At 40.1% G+C, this 15,467-nt stretch overlaps 1 protein-coding gene across 2 annotated transcripts in view; it reads right to left on the reverse strand.

Moving 5' to 3' along the window:
* Positions 1–1,734: 1,734 nt before the first annotated feature.
* Positions 1,735–15,467, reverse strand: part of SOAT1 (sterol O-acyltransferase 1) — an 82,349-nt gene continuing 68,616 nt past the window's right edge. For both annotated transcript variants that reach the window (XM_047076930.1, XM_047076929.1), the window contains 5 exons: positions 13,924–14,021; positions 12,692–12,790; positions 11,255–11,390; positions 5,494–5,639; positions 1,735–4,036 (listed from right to left, as the gene is read on the reverse strand). In XM_047076930.1, coding sequence (XP_046932886.1) covers positions 3,980–4,036; positions 5,494–5,639; positions 11,255–11,390; positions 12,692–12,790; positions 13,924–14,021 — 536 coding nt within the window. In that variant the 3' untranslated portion in view covers positions 1,735–3,979. The remainder of the gene's footprint in view (positions 4,037–5,493; positions 5,640–11,254; positions 11,391–12,691; positions 12,791–13,923; positions 14,022–15,467) is intronic.

Genomic DNA, 15,467 nt, shown 5'->3' on the forward strand with positions numbered 1-15,467 from the left:
TTTTTGCTGCGCCCGTGATGCTCTGACTGGGTATTTTGGGTAGGAGAGAACAGGTGTACCAAAGAACAGGGCTCCAGCCAGCCATCCCAATCTCAACCAGAAGCAGCTATATTTTATCTGTTTTGCATGCTGGGCTTATGTGTAACAATTTACTTTTTTTAATGGTTTCATAATTAAAACAAATGCTACATCAGGCCTCTGGTTACCACAGTTGTAGTAGTTTATCTTCGTTATTTTTCGCCATACAAAACAATAAACTTTACGCAAAATTACCTGTGGCCACACAAAACAAACCTATCTTTTTGCATAAAGGGCCTCAACGATTCATAAATTATATCTTTTTAGGCTACATAGCCCACATGACCAATCTTTAAATACACACTGTTCTGTTAGGCTTTCTACAAAGACTTCAGGATTCCATTTTTCAGGCAAGTGGAATTTTAAAATTCAATGAAAACTGCCTATCCTAAATGAATTACTTGTGCAACATAATGTGTTTGCGATTACAGAGTATTTACACCCTACACCTTATTAACCTGCCAATGTCACCTATTTTACCCTACAACTAAAAGGAAAACAACATTTTCCCCACCCCTTATGCTTCCAAAAGCAAAAAGTAGTTACTGTCATGTTGGTTTTTTTTTTTCCTTTCTTCAGCTTCAAATGCAAATTCGTCATTGGGGCTCACCTCTGATACTGCAGTATTTCCTGCCTCGGGCTTTGCAATAGAAGCCTGACAAAATAGCTTTGCTTAGGCAATAATTTAGGGTTTACCTTATTTGTGATTGCTATTGTGACTACTATAGCTAAAAGGTATAATTTTATGGTCTTCTTTAAATTTTATGCATTTGAATGTTTTTTACACTAATTTTTCCCAGTAAAGTCCACTATCAAACAAATAAAAATAGTAGTTACTGAAAGGTCACAAGCAGCCTCAATGTTCTGATTAAGTTCTAACATAAAGCAAGCAACTTTATTTAGGCAATTGCAGGAGATTAATCCACCAAAAACAAACAAAACCCATTTTCCTTCACTATCCAGAATTGAAAAATGAAAGCATCTAACAGATATATGACAAAGGTTGAGATTTAGCTGTTGTTTTGGAAAAAAACACAAAAATGGCTGCTATCATTAATACTTCTCACAGGAAGAGGGGCGGCGCCTGGGGGCCTCAGCAGGTTTAGCATTAGACTCGATTATTTCAGCCCAGGTCATGACCTCAGTTTGTGAGATCAAACCCCCTCCAGACCATTGAGCCTTGTATTGGGCTCCACGCTGACAGGGCAGAGCCTGCTTGGGATTCTCTCTCCCTCTCCCTCTGCCCCTCCCCAACTCCTGCATGCGCACACCCTCTCTGCTCTCTCAAAGTAAATAAACAAACCTAAAATACTTCTTACAGGAACAAAATTTGAAACTCTTCCCTGTTCATAAGGAAAAAAGTATTGTCCCATAACTAACTTTGACCCCTATTAGCAAGAGGAAAAATCAATAAACCATCCTAAAACATATAGAGGTTTTAATTTATTCAGGAGTGTAAGTAGTGTTTTTTTTTTTAACATTTACTTATTCATTTTGAGAGACAGCGACACAGCAAGAGAGTGCACACACGAGTGGGGGCCAGGGGCAGAGAAAGAGAGAGAGGGAGAGAGAATCCGAAGCAGGCTCCGTGCTGTCAACGCAGAGCCCCACGCGGGGCTCGATCTCACAAACTGTGGGATCATGACATGAGCCGAAATCAAGAGCCAGACACTCAACTGACTGAGCCACCCAGGCAACACAGTAGTGATTTAAAGAAAAAGACTTTTGTTGAAAGCAGCTAGCAGGAAGGCCACAGCTACCAAACTAGTTTCTCTCACAGAACGCAGCTATTTTTTAAGTGTTTGTGAAAATTTCCTTTTTTTTTTTGTTTGTTTGTGAAAATTTCTTAGAGCATTCTTATCATTCTAGAGTCTTTAGTTTTAAGCATATTATTTGTTCTCACATCCAAGTCTTTGGGCAGAAAAACAAAATCACCAATAAAAGGAAGAGGAGAGCTTAAAAAAAAACAGCACTGGTCAGTCCAACAAATACAGTATTCAGAATCGGTACAAAGCAACAAAGTCCTCGTCAATGAGAGCGTAACATTCACAGCACTTAACAGAAATACAGATCTAAGAATTCCATGGTCTCAGAGATCTACCACTCCTTAAGTAGATGACTTATACATAAATAAGTCTTAGATCAATCTGGTTTTCTTAACTCCCTCGTCATATTAAAAACAGAGTTATCAACTCAAGTGATTGACTCATTTTAATTTTTAATAAAAATGCCAGAAAGTACAAGCTATATTAAAGCATAAAGCAATCTGTGGAGGTTATGGCTCCATTACAATTACCAGACCACTGTATAGACAATTACCGCTTGGGAACATGGGAGTTACTTTTTAAAAAATAACCTCTTTTCACATGCACTTTTGTCTGTTAAAAAGCTGGATTTGGTGTTTGGGAATGGCCTGAACTCATATGGATCAAAGGTATTGGAATAAAATTGGTAATGAGGCTGGATACTTGTGGTACAAATTCAGGTGTGTTTACTAACAAAGTCTATTTACCTTCTTATGAGACTCAAACAGACTTTAAAAAACAATTCCAAAAAGATGTCCCAAAACTTTTTGGATGGAAGTAGGGCTGTTATAATACCAAGATAACTTCTCAAGGTGGCTACTCCAAGTAAGAATCCTCTTTTGAGTAATTCTTCGGTCTCACTTCACTGAGTGGAAACTTCAACTACATGGTCGCGGATATCCCGTTCAATGCTTGGTCTTTACAAACATAATCACACCTCATACGTACGAACAAAACAATTCCTGCACACCACACTTTATCAGCAATGGGCATCTTATAACATGGAAACATCACATAATAGAGTACCTTTTCTTCAAAATGATCACATATTAATTTGTTTCACCTAAAGCATACTACCATTAAAAATGCCATAATTGAGCAATGCAGAAGCCAGCTTCTGGATCTTTAAAAATCACTTTAATATTAATGGAGGTGATTAATACTTATATGTCACAGACTTATTAGTGTGCAAAATGTTTCAAGTCAGTATTTATTAAACAATAAGTATACCAAAGGGTACTTCTAAATAACTTCCAAAAAGTTATTACCTTAAAGTTTAAACAAAGCAGTTACCTTCCACATAAATTCCATGATAAAATAATTTAAACACACGATTGATTCAGCAAGTCTTTAAAAATTGCTTTGGAAACTGTACAAGGAAGCGTTTTTCTTTGTCCTGTGTCACGTCTTTCTTTTTCCCTTCCTACTTCTGTCCCCCTCAGTTTATAATATTTCGGATGTAAACTCAGGAATTCAAAATGAACGGTGTAATTTTGCTTCACAGAAATTATGACCTACACCTTATAGAGAAACAAGGCAAAAACTGAATAGAACTGTATGTACTTCTTTCCAAAAAAAAAAAAATACAATTAAGATGTATAACAAGATTATCTTTGGAAACTAGTTATTTCCCCTCTACTAAAAACAGCAAAATGTTCCACATTATTTTTTCTTTCCCAAGTACACAATTAGCATACATTCCAACAGTGTGCGTGAAAAAATTTCTAAGCCTAAAATATTTAAATGATTTCTTCGTGTTTTGGCTAATTCAGTGGCCAAGAAAACATGTTTAGTCATGATGTTTAGATGGAGTCAAAAAACGAAAAGCCAGCAAAAATCTGTCATTATGTCAGCTATAAGTCTCCCTTCTCCCAAAAAGGTAGAGGAAAAAAAAAAAAAGTACTGCTTCAAGTGCACAAGATTCCAGTAAACTTCCAACATCTCAGCTGACCTAGGAATGGAGCAAGCCATCTGTAAAGCCTGGAGTGGTCCAAATAGCACAGATAACTTCAGTAACAGCTGGAAACAGATGCTGACCCCAAATCAGGCAGAAATCCCATCTTCAGTGTCAAGGAATGAAACGGGAGTCCAAGCTTCTAAAACACGTACCGACAAGTCCAGGAACGTGGACGGATATAATCCAGAAATGTGGGCTTTGATGGGGAAAAAAGAAGGGAAGAGTGGCTTATTTGCAGGCACTGTGAGCACGAGGTGTCAGGGTAGATAGGGGTGTTAATGCTACACACCGCACAGTTTTACAATGCTTCCCAGCACTTCCACAACCTCTAAGCTGTAAGCAGCTCACTAATTCAAAAGATTTTTATCTGCAACACAGATTATACCGATTCACAAGTTTTTTTTTTTAATTTTTTTTTTTCAACGTTTATTTATTTTTTGGGGACACAGAGAGACAGAGCATGAACGGGGGAGGGGCAGAGAGAGAGGGAGACACAGAATCGGAAACAGGCTCCAGGCTCTGAGCCATCAGCCCAGAGCCTGACGCGGGGCTCGAACTCACGGACCGCGAGATCGTGACCTGGCTGAAGTCGGACGCCCAACCGACTGCGCCACCCAGGCGCCCCCAATTTACAAGTTTTACGCAAAGCTTCTGACCAAATTCCAAACAGGCACTACCTCTGTTCTGTATCTTGCATTTTATCTTAGCACAGGCCTACTTTTGGTGGTCTAAAATCTAAATGGTGGTAGGGTGAGGATGCTAAAATATATACACAAATTACTATAATATGAGGTTTGAAATGACTAAATGAGAACAGATGAAGCACCGTGAAAGGTCAGAAATGGGAAAAGACTGGAGCAAGAATCTGAAAAAGCTGGAAGATATTGCATCCAAACCGGATTTGAAAAAGAAAATCTGACAGGTGGATTTGGAGTGCAGAGAGTACCATAACCAGAGACAGCCCAAAGCAGCTAGTTCAGATGTAAAAAGGGGGTTAACAGGAAATAAGGAGGGAGCATTGGGGCAGCATAACAAAAACAAGGCTGTAGGAGAAGCTTTGGGAGAGAAGCTGATTAACTGGACTCTAGGCAACTTCAGTCATAGGTCCCCGTGAGAGATACTCAAGTAGATAGATCAAGGAGGCATCATTAAATATTCGGGAGTTCTCCATACGCAACTAAAAGTGAAGGCTCTAAAAATGAGAATCGTACATAATTACAAACAACAACAACAAAATCAAGGGAAAAGGGATCCTAGGCATATGAGTGTAGCTGGACTTTTTCACAAACAGTTCACTATTCTGGGATGACGTGGTGGCAGGAGGGGCACACGTGCCATTGAGAAGACTGCAGAACACCACATTTTCAGGACACAGGAAGAAAATCAGAAAACACTACAGAAAAAGCAGTGAAAGGGGGAGAAAAAAAGAGAGAACCGAAAACTAGGAGTGCTCAGTGTAAACAAAACCAGAGAAAAGAAAAATTTCAAAGACAGTGCAGTAAGATCAAATAATAAGCTAACCCTTTTACCTCCCTCCCCTTAACATTAATCTGGCATCATCTCCACTACTCTTCTCCTTAATATTGCCCACGAACCCTCACAACCAGGGGGCAAAAACATTGCTTTTCCGCTCCAGCCTGAATGAGGACTCACATTTTTCAGAGGACAGTGCTGACGTGCATACCACTCTTGGGAATAAAAGCACAGGATGACTCCGTTGCCCGCGAAAAGAGAGGTCCACACCATAACATTCCAAAATGGCCTTTTCCGACTGTCATTGACAATGAAGTTGAAAGCCACTGAAGTCAGAAAGATGATAAAAAATGTAACAATCTGTCAGGAAATAAGTGGCTTCAGATATATGCTCTGATCATCATCACAATGAGCATCAACTGTGGGTATTCAGGTTTGTTTATTTATTTATACAGGTATACAGGTCTTATAAGTGAAAATGAAACTTCAGAGTTAAAATTTATCAGTGATTAATTGGAAATCAAATAATATTCAGGACAGGTGAAAATATATTTCATGGACTCATTCATATTTAACCTTGTCCCTCCACCCACCCACCCAAAAAAGGGTCCATGTTTTTCAGGGAGAGAACACTGAATTGTTTAAAGTTTTCATGACCTCCCAAATTACTGTTGTCATTAGTCTTCAAGGCTCTTTATGTCCATTTCTCTACTTCAAATTTAAGCACCCTGCAACCGTGTGTGTTTAAATTACTCAAAATCAATGTTGTAAGCATCTCACAAACACTGCCTCGAAATGGTATTAACTAACATCTGGTTTTCTAGACTGCCTTATAGATTTTTTTCTTTTTTAATTAATTTATTTAAATTTAAGTTTGTTAACATACAGTGTAGTACTGGTTTCAGGAGAAGAGCCCAATGATTTATCACTTACATATAACATGCAGTGCTCATCCCAACAAGTGCTCTCCTTAATGCCCATCACCCATTTAAGCCATCTCTCCACCCAACACCCTCCAGCAACCCTCTTTCTTCTCTGTAGTTAAGAGTTTCTTATGGTTTGCCTCTCTCTCTGTTTTTATCTTATTTTTCCTTCCCCTTCTCTATGTCCATGTTGTGTTTCTTAAATTCCACAAGTGAAATCAATGATACTTATCTTCCTATGACAGACTTTTTGCCTAGAATACACTCTAGTTCCACTCACGTTGTTGCAAATGGCAAGATTTCATTCTTTTTGATCGCTAATATTCCATTGTATATGTAAACCATGTCTTCTTTATCCATCTATCAGTCAATGGACATTTGGGCTTTTTCCATAATTGGCTACTGTTAATAGCGCTACTATAAACACTGGAGTGTATGTGCCCCCTTTGAATCACCATTTTTGTATCCTTTGGATAAATACATAGTAGCGCAATTGCTGGCTGGTAGGGTAGTTCTATTTTTAATTTTTTGAGGAACCTCCATACTGTTTTCCAGAGTAGCTGCACCAGTTTGCATTCCCACCAACACTACAAAAGGGTTCCCCTTTCTCTGCATCCTCACCAACATCTGCTGTTTCCTGAGTTATTAATTTTAGCCATTCTGACAGGTGTAAGGTGGTATCTTACTGTGGTTTTGATTTGTATTTCTCTGATGAGGAGTGATGTTGAACATCTTTTCATGTGTCTGTTAGCCATCTGGATGTCTTCTTTAGAAAATTGTCTATTCATGTCTTTTGCCCATTTCTTCATCAGATTATTTCTTTTCTAAGTGTTGAGTTTGATAAGTTCTTTATAGATTTTGGATAGCAACCCTTTATCTGATACATCATTTGTAAATATCCTCTCCCATTTCATCAGTTGACTCTGGGGTTGCTGATTGTTTCCTTCACTGTGCAGAAGCTTTTTATCTTGATGAGATCCCAACAGTTCATTTTTGCTTTTGTTTTCTTGCCTCCAGAGAAATGTCTGGCAAGAAGCTGCTGAGGCTGAGGTCAAAGAGGTTACTGCCTGATTTCTCCTCTAGGATTTTGATGGTTTCCTGTCTCACATTTACGTCTTTCATCCATTTTGAATTTAATTTTGTATATGGTGTAAGAAAGTGATCCAGTTTCATTCTTCTGCATGTCACTGTCCAGTTTTCCCAGCACCATTTGCTGAAGAGACCATCTTTTTTCCATTGGACACTCTTTCCTGCTTTGTCGAAGATTAGTACACCATAGATTTGTGGGTCCATTTCTGGGTCCCTATTCTATTCCATTGATCTATGTGTTTGTTTCTGTGCTAGTACCATACTGTTTTGATGATTACAGCTTTATAATAAAGCTTGAAGGCCAACATTTTGATGCCTCCAGCTTTGGTTTTCTTTTACAACATTAGATTATTCAGGGTCTTTTCTGGTTCCATACAAATTTTACAACTGTTTGTACTAGCTCTGTGAAGAGTGCTGGTGTTACTTTGATAGTGACTACATTGAATGTACATTGCTTTGGGTGGTACAGCCATTTTAACAATATTTATTCATCCAATCCATGAGCGTGGAATGCTTTTCCATTTCTTTGTGTCTTCCTTAATTTCTTCCATAAGCTTTCTATAGTTTTCAGCATACAGATCATTTATCTCTTTGGTTATTTATCTCTAGGTATCTTATGGTTTTTGGCACAAATGTAAATGGGATAGACTCCTTGATTTCTCTTTCTGCTGCTTTATTATTTGGGTATAGAAATGCAACCAATTTCTCTACGCTTATTTTATATCCTGCAACTTTGCTGAATTCATAGATCAGTTCTAACGGTTTTTTGGTGGGGTGTTTCAGGTTTTCCATGTAGAGTATCACGTCATCTGCAAAATGTAAAAGTTTGACTTCTTCGTTGCTAATCTGGATGCCTTTTATCTTTTTGTTATCTGATTGCTGACGCTAGGACTTCCAGTACATAACAGTGGTGAGAGTGGACATCGCTGTTGTGTTCCTGATCTTAGGGGAAAGCTCTGTTTTTCCCCACAGAAGATGATATTGGCTGTGGGATCTTCATAAATGGTCTTTAAGATGTTGAGGTAAGTTCCTTCTATCCTTACTTTCTTGGGGGTTTTCATCAAGAAGAGATGCTGTACTTGGTCAAATACTTTTTCTGCATCTATGGAGATGATCATATGGTTCTTATCCTTTCTTCTATTAATGTGGTATATCATATTGATTGATTTGCAAATATGGAACCAGCCTGCAGCCCAGGAATAAATCCCACTTGATCATGGTGAATAATCCTTTTAATGTACTGTTGAATTTGATTTGCTAGTATCTTACGCTTTTCTTTTTAAGTTTATTTTTAATGAGAGAGGGGTAGGGAGGGGCAGAGAGTGAGAGAGGGTCCCAGTCAGGATCCGTACCGTCAACACAGAGCCCAATGCATGGCTTGAAGTCGGACGCTTAACTGAGCCAGCCACCCAGGTGTCCTGGTCTGGGAAACTCTTCATCTCTCCTATTCTGAATGACAGTCTTGCTGGATAAAGCATTCCTGGCTGCATATTTTTCCCACTCAGCACATTGAATATTTCCTGCGAATCACTTCTGGTCTGCCAAGTTTCAGTGAACAGGTCTACTACTAACCTTAGGTGTCTAGCCTTGTAGGTTAAGGACCTTTTGTCCCTAGCTGCTTTCAGAATTCTCTCTTTATCTTTGTATTATGCAAGTTTCGCTATATGTCAGGGTGTTGGCCTGTTTGTGTTGACTTTGGTGGGAGTTCTCTTGCCTCTTGGACTTGGATGCCTGTTTCCTTCCCCAGATCAGGGAAGTTCTCAGCTATAATTTGTTCAAATAAACCTTCTGCCCCTCTTTCCCACTCTTCTTCTGGGACTTTATGATATAGATATTGTTTCGTTTCATGGGATCATTGGGTTTCCTAAGTCTTCCCTTGTGATCTAACACTTTCCTTTCCCTTTTCCAGCTTCATTATTTTCTACAATTTTACCTTCTATATCACCTATTCTCTCCTCTGCTTCTTCAATCCTCGTTTTCACCGTATCCAGTGTCTTTTGCATCTTAGTTATAGGATCTGTTATTTCAGCCTGACTAGTTCTTAGGTCTTTGATCTCTGCAGCAAGAGTTCTCTGGTGTCTTCCAGGCTTTTTTCAAGACTAGCTAGTAGTCTTACGACTCTTGTTTTCAATTCTTGTTCAGATATATTGTTTTTGTCTATTTTGAGTAAGTCCCTACCCATGATCTCTTCTTGACCTTTCCTTTGGGGAGAATTCCTCTGTCTTGTCACTTTGGCTAAGTTTCTGTCTTCTGTGTGTTTTAAAATCTTGTTACATTTCCTAGACCTGAGAGTAATGCTGTTAAAAAGGGGCCGTACACTGTCTGGGGCCTGGCACTCGAGGAAGTGTTTCTGGTATATGCTGTGTGCACTCTGCTGTTGCATTCTGGCTGCTCTTTCCCACTGGTCAGGCCTCTGCAGAGCTCCTCCTTGTCTGCAGTGAGGGAGTGTTTGGACCTTTAACTAGCTGTGTTTTGATTTGTTTGTTGGAGTAACCCTGGAAAACAGGAGGAGAGAGGGAAAGCCTGATCCCCCCCACCACCACCAAAATGAAAGAAAGAAAAGGAAACAAAAGGGAACAATAACAACAAAAAAACTCTCAAACAGAGAATCAAAAAACTATACAGCTGATTCCAAACAAAAAGGAAAAAAAAAGAAAAAGAAGAAAAAATAAAAAAGCCCCTTCCAAAAAAAAGAGAAAAGAAAATGAAAAAAACAAACAAGAAACTATAAGCCTGGTTCCAAAAGAAAAAAAGAAAAAAGAAAAAAGAATTGCAGGTGTCATTGTCAAGCACTCGATTTTCAGTGCACTTGGTGCATGCTGGGTGCTGGCTGTGCTGGCTGTGCTGGTCTGGAGGAGAGGCCAGTTGCGGTTGAGTTGGGTCAGCCAGTCTTGCTCCAGTAAATAAGCAGTTGCCAGGCACGAAGGGGTGGGGTTTGGTGTAAGGAAGTCCTGCCTCCACTGGGGGCAGCTGTGTTGTTCTCTGAAGTCCCACAGTGTCGATGTTGGGGGCGGAAATGGTGCCATCCCAATCTCTCAACCCCGGACCGGGGATCTCATACCTCCTGGTATGCAGGCAGTCCTCACCGAATAGCGAGGGCAGTCAGCTTGCCCTGTGCTACAACTATCCTGCACCTTCTCCTTGCAGACAGCTGGGATCCAAAACCCAGCGTCTAAAAGGACCCAGCATCATACAGATCCGCTCCCCTCCTCTGGGGTACAGCCTCTCTACCTTCATGATGAAAGGCCTTTGGCTGGCACCTACTGGGTCTTTTGTCCTTGGGGAGGCAAGAAACCCTCTTCCAAGAGTACTCCAGGAAGGAGAATGTTCCCTCCCAAGGCGCCCCAGAGATCTCTACACCACTCTATACACTCCAGGACCAACTCCCTCCTCCCCAGGAGCGCACGCCAACAGCTCCAATCCAGAGAAGGTTGCGCACTTCCAAAACCTCAAGAGTTTGAGCTCGGAATGCAGTTTGCAAACAAACAAACACACAAACAGAACTAGACACTCGGTGCTTCTCGCCCCCGAGTCCATGGTCCAGAGAAGTTTTCCTCTTGTGCTAACTCAGTGCCACACTTTCTAAATCCCTCTCTCTTTCTCTCTCTCCCTTTTGTCTCTTCACAGAAAGGGTTCCCTCCCTTCCATGGCATTGCCATTTTCCTCTCCCCTAATTCACTTCCACTCGCCTAGTATCTGCCAAGCTCTCTTCCTCCAACTGTGGAGATTCTTCCGCCACTCCGCAGATCAATTTCCTGGATGTTTCAAGGGATCTGACCTCAATACTAGCTATGTTTGAGGGATGAGGAAAGCCTAGGGATCCCCCTACTTCTCCACCATCTTAACTCCTTGCCTCTATGCTGCCTTGTATTTTCTCAATTTCTCTTTTACCTTGATACTCGGTACTCACAGCGTGCCAAGATACTTACTTCCAAAGAACATGAAGAGCACGAAAAGCACTGGATAGAAAAAGTTCAAGCAAACAGCCAAGGCATATTCATGCACTACAGCAGACACAGCAAAGACAGCTAACATGGCAGCCCATTTGAATCTCTTCGTGAAAAACTAGGATAAAAGGAGAATAGGAAAAAGTCATTTTTTAAAAAGTAATAAGCATGAACTATATACAGCTGACCCTTGATTTTCTTATAACATTTTCTTTTCTCTAGCCTACTTTACTGTAAGAATATAGTATGTAATAATACGTATAACATGCAAAACATGTGTTAACCAACTATTTGTTATCAGTAAGGCTTCCAGCCAATAGTAGGTGATTAGTAGTTAAGTTTTGGGGGACTCAAAAAATTATATGCGAATTTTTGACTGTGTGGGAGGGTCTGCACTCTTAACCCTTGTGTTGTTCAAGAGTTAACTGTATATAAGACTTAAAATTATCACATGCTAAAGGCACCTATTTAATTATGTTTGTATTTGATTTTTCCGATCTACTCTTTGGATTAAATGAAATGTAGTGAAATAATTACAAAAAACATCTAATGCTGAAGAATCCTTATTTTAGTAAAATGAGGCATTGTCAAAGCCATTAATGTCAAAGGATCTGGGCATATTTTCAAAAACTTATTTGTAACTTCTATTTGTAATTCACTACCACAAACCACAGTTTTCATATATAGATGGACACATCACATCCGATCTCAACCTTTAGAGTAACACTGTCCGATAGATAGGACAGGCATCCTCCCCATTTTCACAGGTAACTAAATTATGATTTGTTTGGAAGGAAGCGACATGCCTTGTCCATAAGTGAAACTATATTTACAAATGAAAGAACACTCGACTATAGCGCTATTTGTGCATCATGCTATTGCTTAACCCAACAGTCACTTACTTAACAACTAAAATCTGCAATCCAGAGATACCAGCATTAGTCAATCACGAGATTCAAGATTACACTTCATCAGTCTAAATAGATTCCATTCTAAAGAAGGTCTCAAAGACACATATCAACAACTGGAGATACACCGAACATAAATGTTTCCCTTTTTTCTCAAAGAAACAAAAACAAAAACAAAAACCAAGAAGCTAGATTATTTGTTGGCAATCAGATTCAAAGAAATGATCCATTACTGGTAGATGATTTCAACGTCTCCAAATGCCTCCATGCGTTCTTACTGTAACCATGTAAACTAAAACCCAAAGCAAAACCATGGTATTAGATCTAGTAATTGTACATACTAGTCTCTAAGGAGTAGTGTTCAAAGCATAAGGTTTCTTGGACATATAGACCTAAATGGCCCACAGCAAACTGAAGACAACTAAGCATAACTTCTTCCAGTGGCACAATACTAATACCTTCTGGAAAAGAATCTCCATTTTTTGAACATCAACTAACTCTTGCTGCTTACCCAAAGAAAGTCCTTGTAAGCATAGTAATATAGCCAGTCATGAACTACCACATTCCAGGTCCTGTAATAGTTAGAGTATGATGTAGAGTTCCACCAATCCTGAGGGAAAAAAAGCAAAGGTTCAGAACTACATGCACACACACACACATACACAGAGAACCAAAGTAAAACACCCCGAACGTTCCTAAAGAGCACACGCACACAACATAATATCCAGTGTGTTATAATTTGTTAGTCCATACGCTGATGTCAGAAAAAACTTAAAAGCCATTTTGGTTATTAGTGTTCAATAAGACATGAATTCTGGTTCTGAAGTCCCTAAGCTCATTTTGTCTCATTATTAAAGAAGTTACGATGGAAGATACAGAACATACAGAATTATTAAATCTAAGGTTCATCTAAACAGCAAATCCCCTTACCTTGCTAAAACACAAGGAGAGAATTCTAAGGTCATGTAGACTTAGTGTGCAAACCTGAAGAAATGTCCACTGGTACCACAAGTGACAAAATTTACGTTGCACAAGGGAGTGAGACAATGGTTACCTGCAAGTCCCGGTGCGCCTTCATACATATCTTGCTCCCTACTTTCAGATCAAACCAATGGAATCAGAAAGCTACAATTTACAACCCACACTCCCAGTTTCTTTCAGAAAGGAGTGCAAGGCTTTGGGTGTTGCCAGATGAACCACAAAGAAACAAAACTCCAGAGGGCTTTAGGCAGGGTCACAGAACACTGTGAGCAACCCCGCTCCTGTGTGAAGCTTAATTCCAACTTTGCAAGTATAAGAATACTATCTTAAGCATAATTGAGGCCTTTCAAAATAAAGGAGGGAAAAGTGATTTCCTTTATGAACTATGACACAATCCTACACAATTTGCTAAGAAGATCGCTCCTACGGCACCAGAGAGCCAATTTCAGATGAAGGATCGGCAAAGTCTCATGATGCCCTCTGGATACTTGCTTTCCCACTTCATCACCCACACAGGTACCAGCAGAAACTTTACACTTTATTAAGGGAGCAGATATTAGAGGTAGGAGATGTGGCTGTGAGGCTGTGCTAACTGCATCAGTATCAGAATTTCAGACTTAATGTTGGTGAAACTTATGGAAAAAAAATTTCACAACGTTTATGTTAGAAAGCTAGTAGCCAACAATGTTCAAATACTTAACAATGAAGATGGAAGTACTTAAGAAAAATGGGAAAAGAAAGAGAAGTGCAAGTATACATTACCCTATAAAACATCCTGTCACCGAAGCATAACATCTCAGCAAAGGCATTGAGCCAGCAGTGCAAAAAGGCAAAAAACATAAGGAACAGTATCAGCACACCTAAAAATAAGATGAACAATATTAAGAGTCTTTCCAAATAGTTCATATACCTAGCAGTTAATTTTTTTAATGTTTATTTATTTTTGAAAGAGTGCATGCACAAATGAGAGAGGGGCAGAGAGAGGGGGGGACAGAGGATCTGAAGCAGACTCTGCGTTCACAGCAGAGTCCAACGTGGGGCTCAAACTCACGAACCACAGGATCATGACCCGAGCCAAAGTCGGACGCTTAATGGACTGACCCACCGTGGCACCCCCCAGCAATTAATTTTATGTCACCATTTGATTAGTCATAATTTTTCTGTAAAATAAAAGTTACTGTTCCAGCTTACCCATTCAAGTGATGACAGAATGTTCTTTTGAAAGTGATTTTAATTTTAGAAAGCAATAATTACCTTCCAAGTGGGTTTCAAGATAAAAAGAAAAAAAAAACAGGCTAGGTCATTTGTTAAGTTTATCTGATTTGAGAGAGAAGGAATGCTAGTGGGGGAGGGGGAGGGAGAGGGCGGGGGGGTGGGGGGGGGAGAGAGAGAGAGAATCCCAAGCAGGCTCCACACTGTCAGTGCAGAGCCTGATGCGGGGCTCAAACTCACACAAACCAAGAGATCGTGACATGAGCCAATGTCAGACGCTTCACCAACTGAGCCACCCAGGTACCCCATGACCCAGCCTGTTTTTAATAGAAATGCCTAGATGAAACCTGCTTTAGACTCTGTGTCTCCCTCTCTCTCTGCCCCTCTCCTGCTCACACTCTCTCTCTCTCTCTCTCAAAAATAAAAATTAAAAAAAATTTTAAAAGAAAAAAAGAAATGCCTAGATGTACGGCTTAACTTGGTACCCAAGGCCTTTTAAAATCTGGCCCTCATGCATTCCTCTAAACCAACTGCTTAAAACTGTGGGAGATTTGGGGGCACCTGGGTAGCTCAGTGGGTTGAGCATCCGACTTCAGCTCAGGTCATGATCTCACGGTTCACGAGTTCGAGCCCTGCATCGGGCTCTGTGCTGACAGCTCAGAGCCTGGAGCGTGCTTTGGATTCTGTATCTCCCTCTCTTTCTACTCCTCCCCTGCTCACACTCTGTCTCTCTCAAAAATAAATAAAGATAAAAAAAAAACAAAAACAAAAACAGAGGGAGATTTTGCTCCTCAGAGAACATCTGACAATTCTGGACACATGTCATTGTCACGACTCAAGGGATACGGGCTGTACTACTGGTATCTAATTAGAGAGGTGGGGATGCTGCTAAATATCCTACAATACACAAGACAGCCTCCCCAAACGGAGTTATCCAGCAAAATGTCCAAAGTGACCAAGTTAACCGATCTGACTCTACTCGCACTGCTGTAAACATTGTCCATGACTGGACTCCTGCCATCCTAAAATCCTCCGTATGGCTCTGCTTCCATCCCACCACCTAAAAGCACATTTCCACCAGTTCTGCCAAACAT

The sequence above is a fragment of the Lynx rufus genome, unplaced genomic scaffold (assembly GCF_022079265.1).
Source record: "Lynx rufus isolate CCGP_SWC_20201006 ecotype Redwood Valley unplaced genomic scaffold, mLynRuf1.p SCAF_15, whole genome shotgun sequence".
NCBI lineage: Eukaryota > Metazoa > Chordata > Mammalia > Carnivora > Felidae > Lynx > Lynx rufus.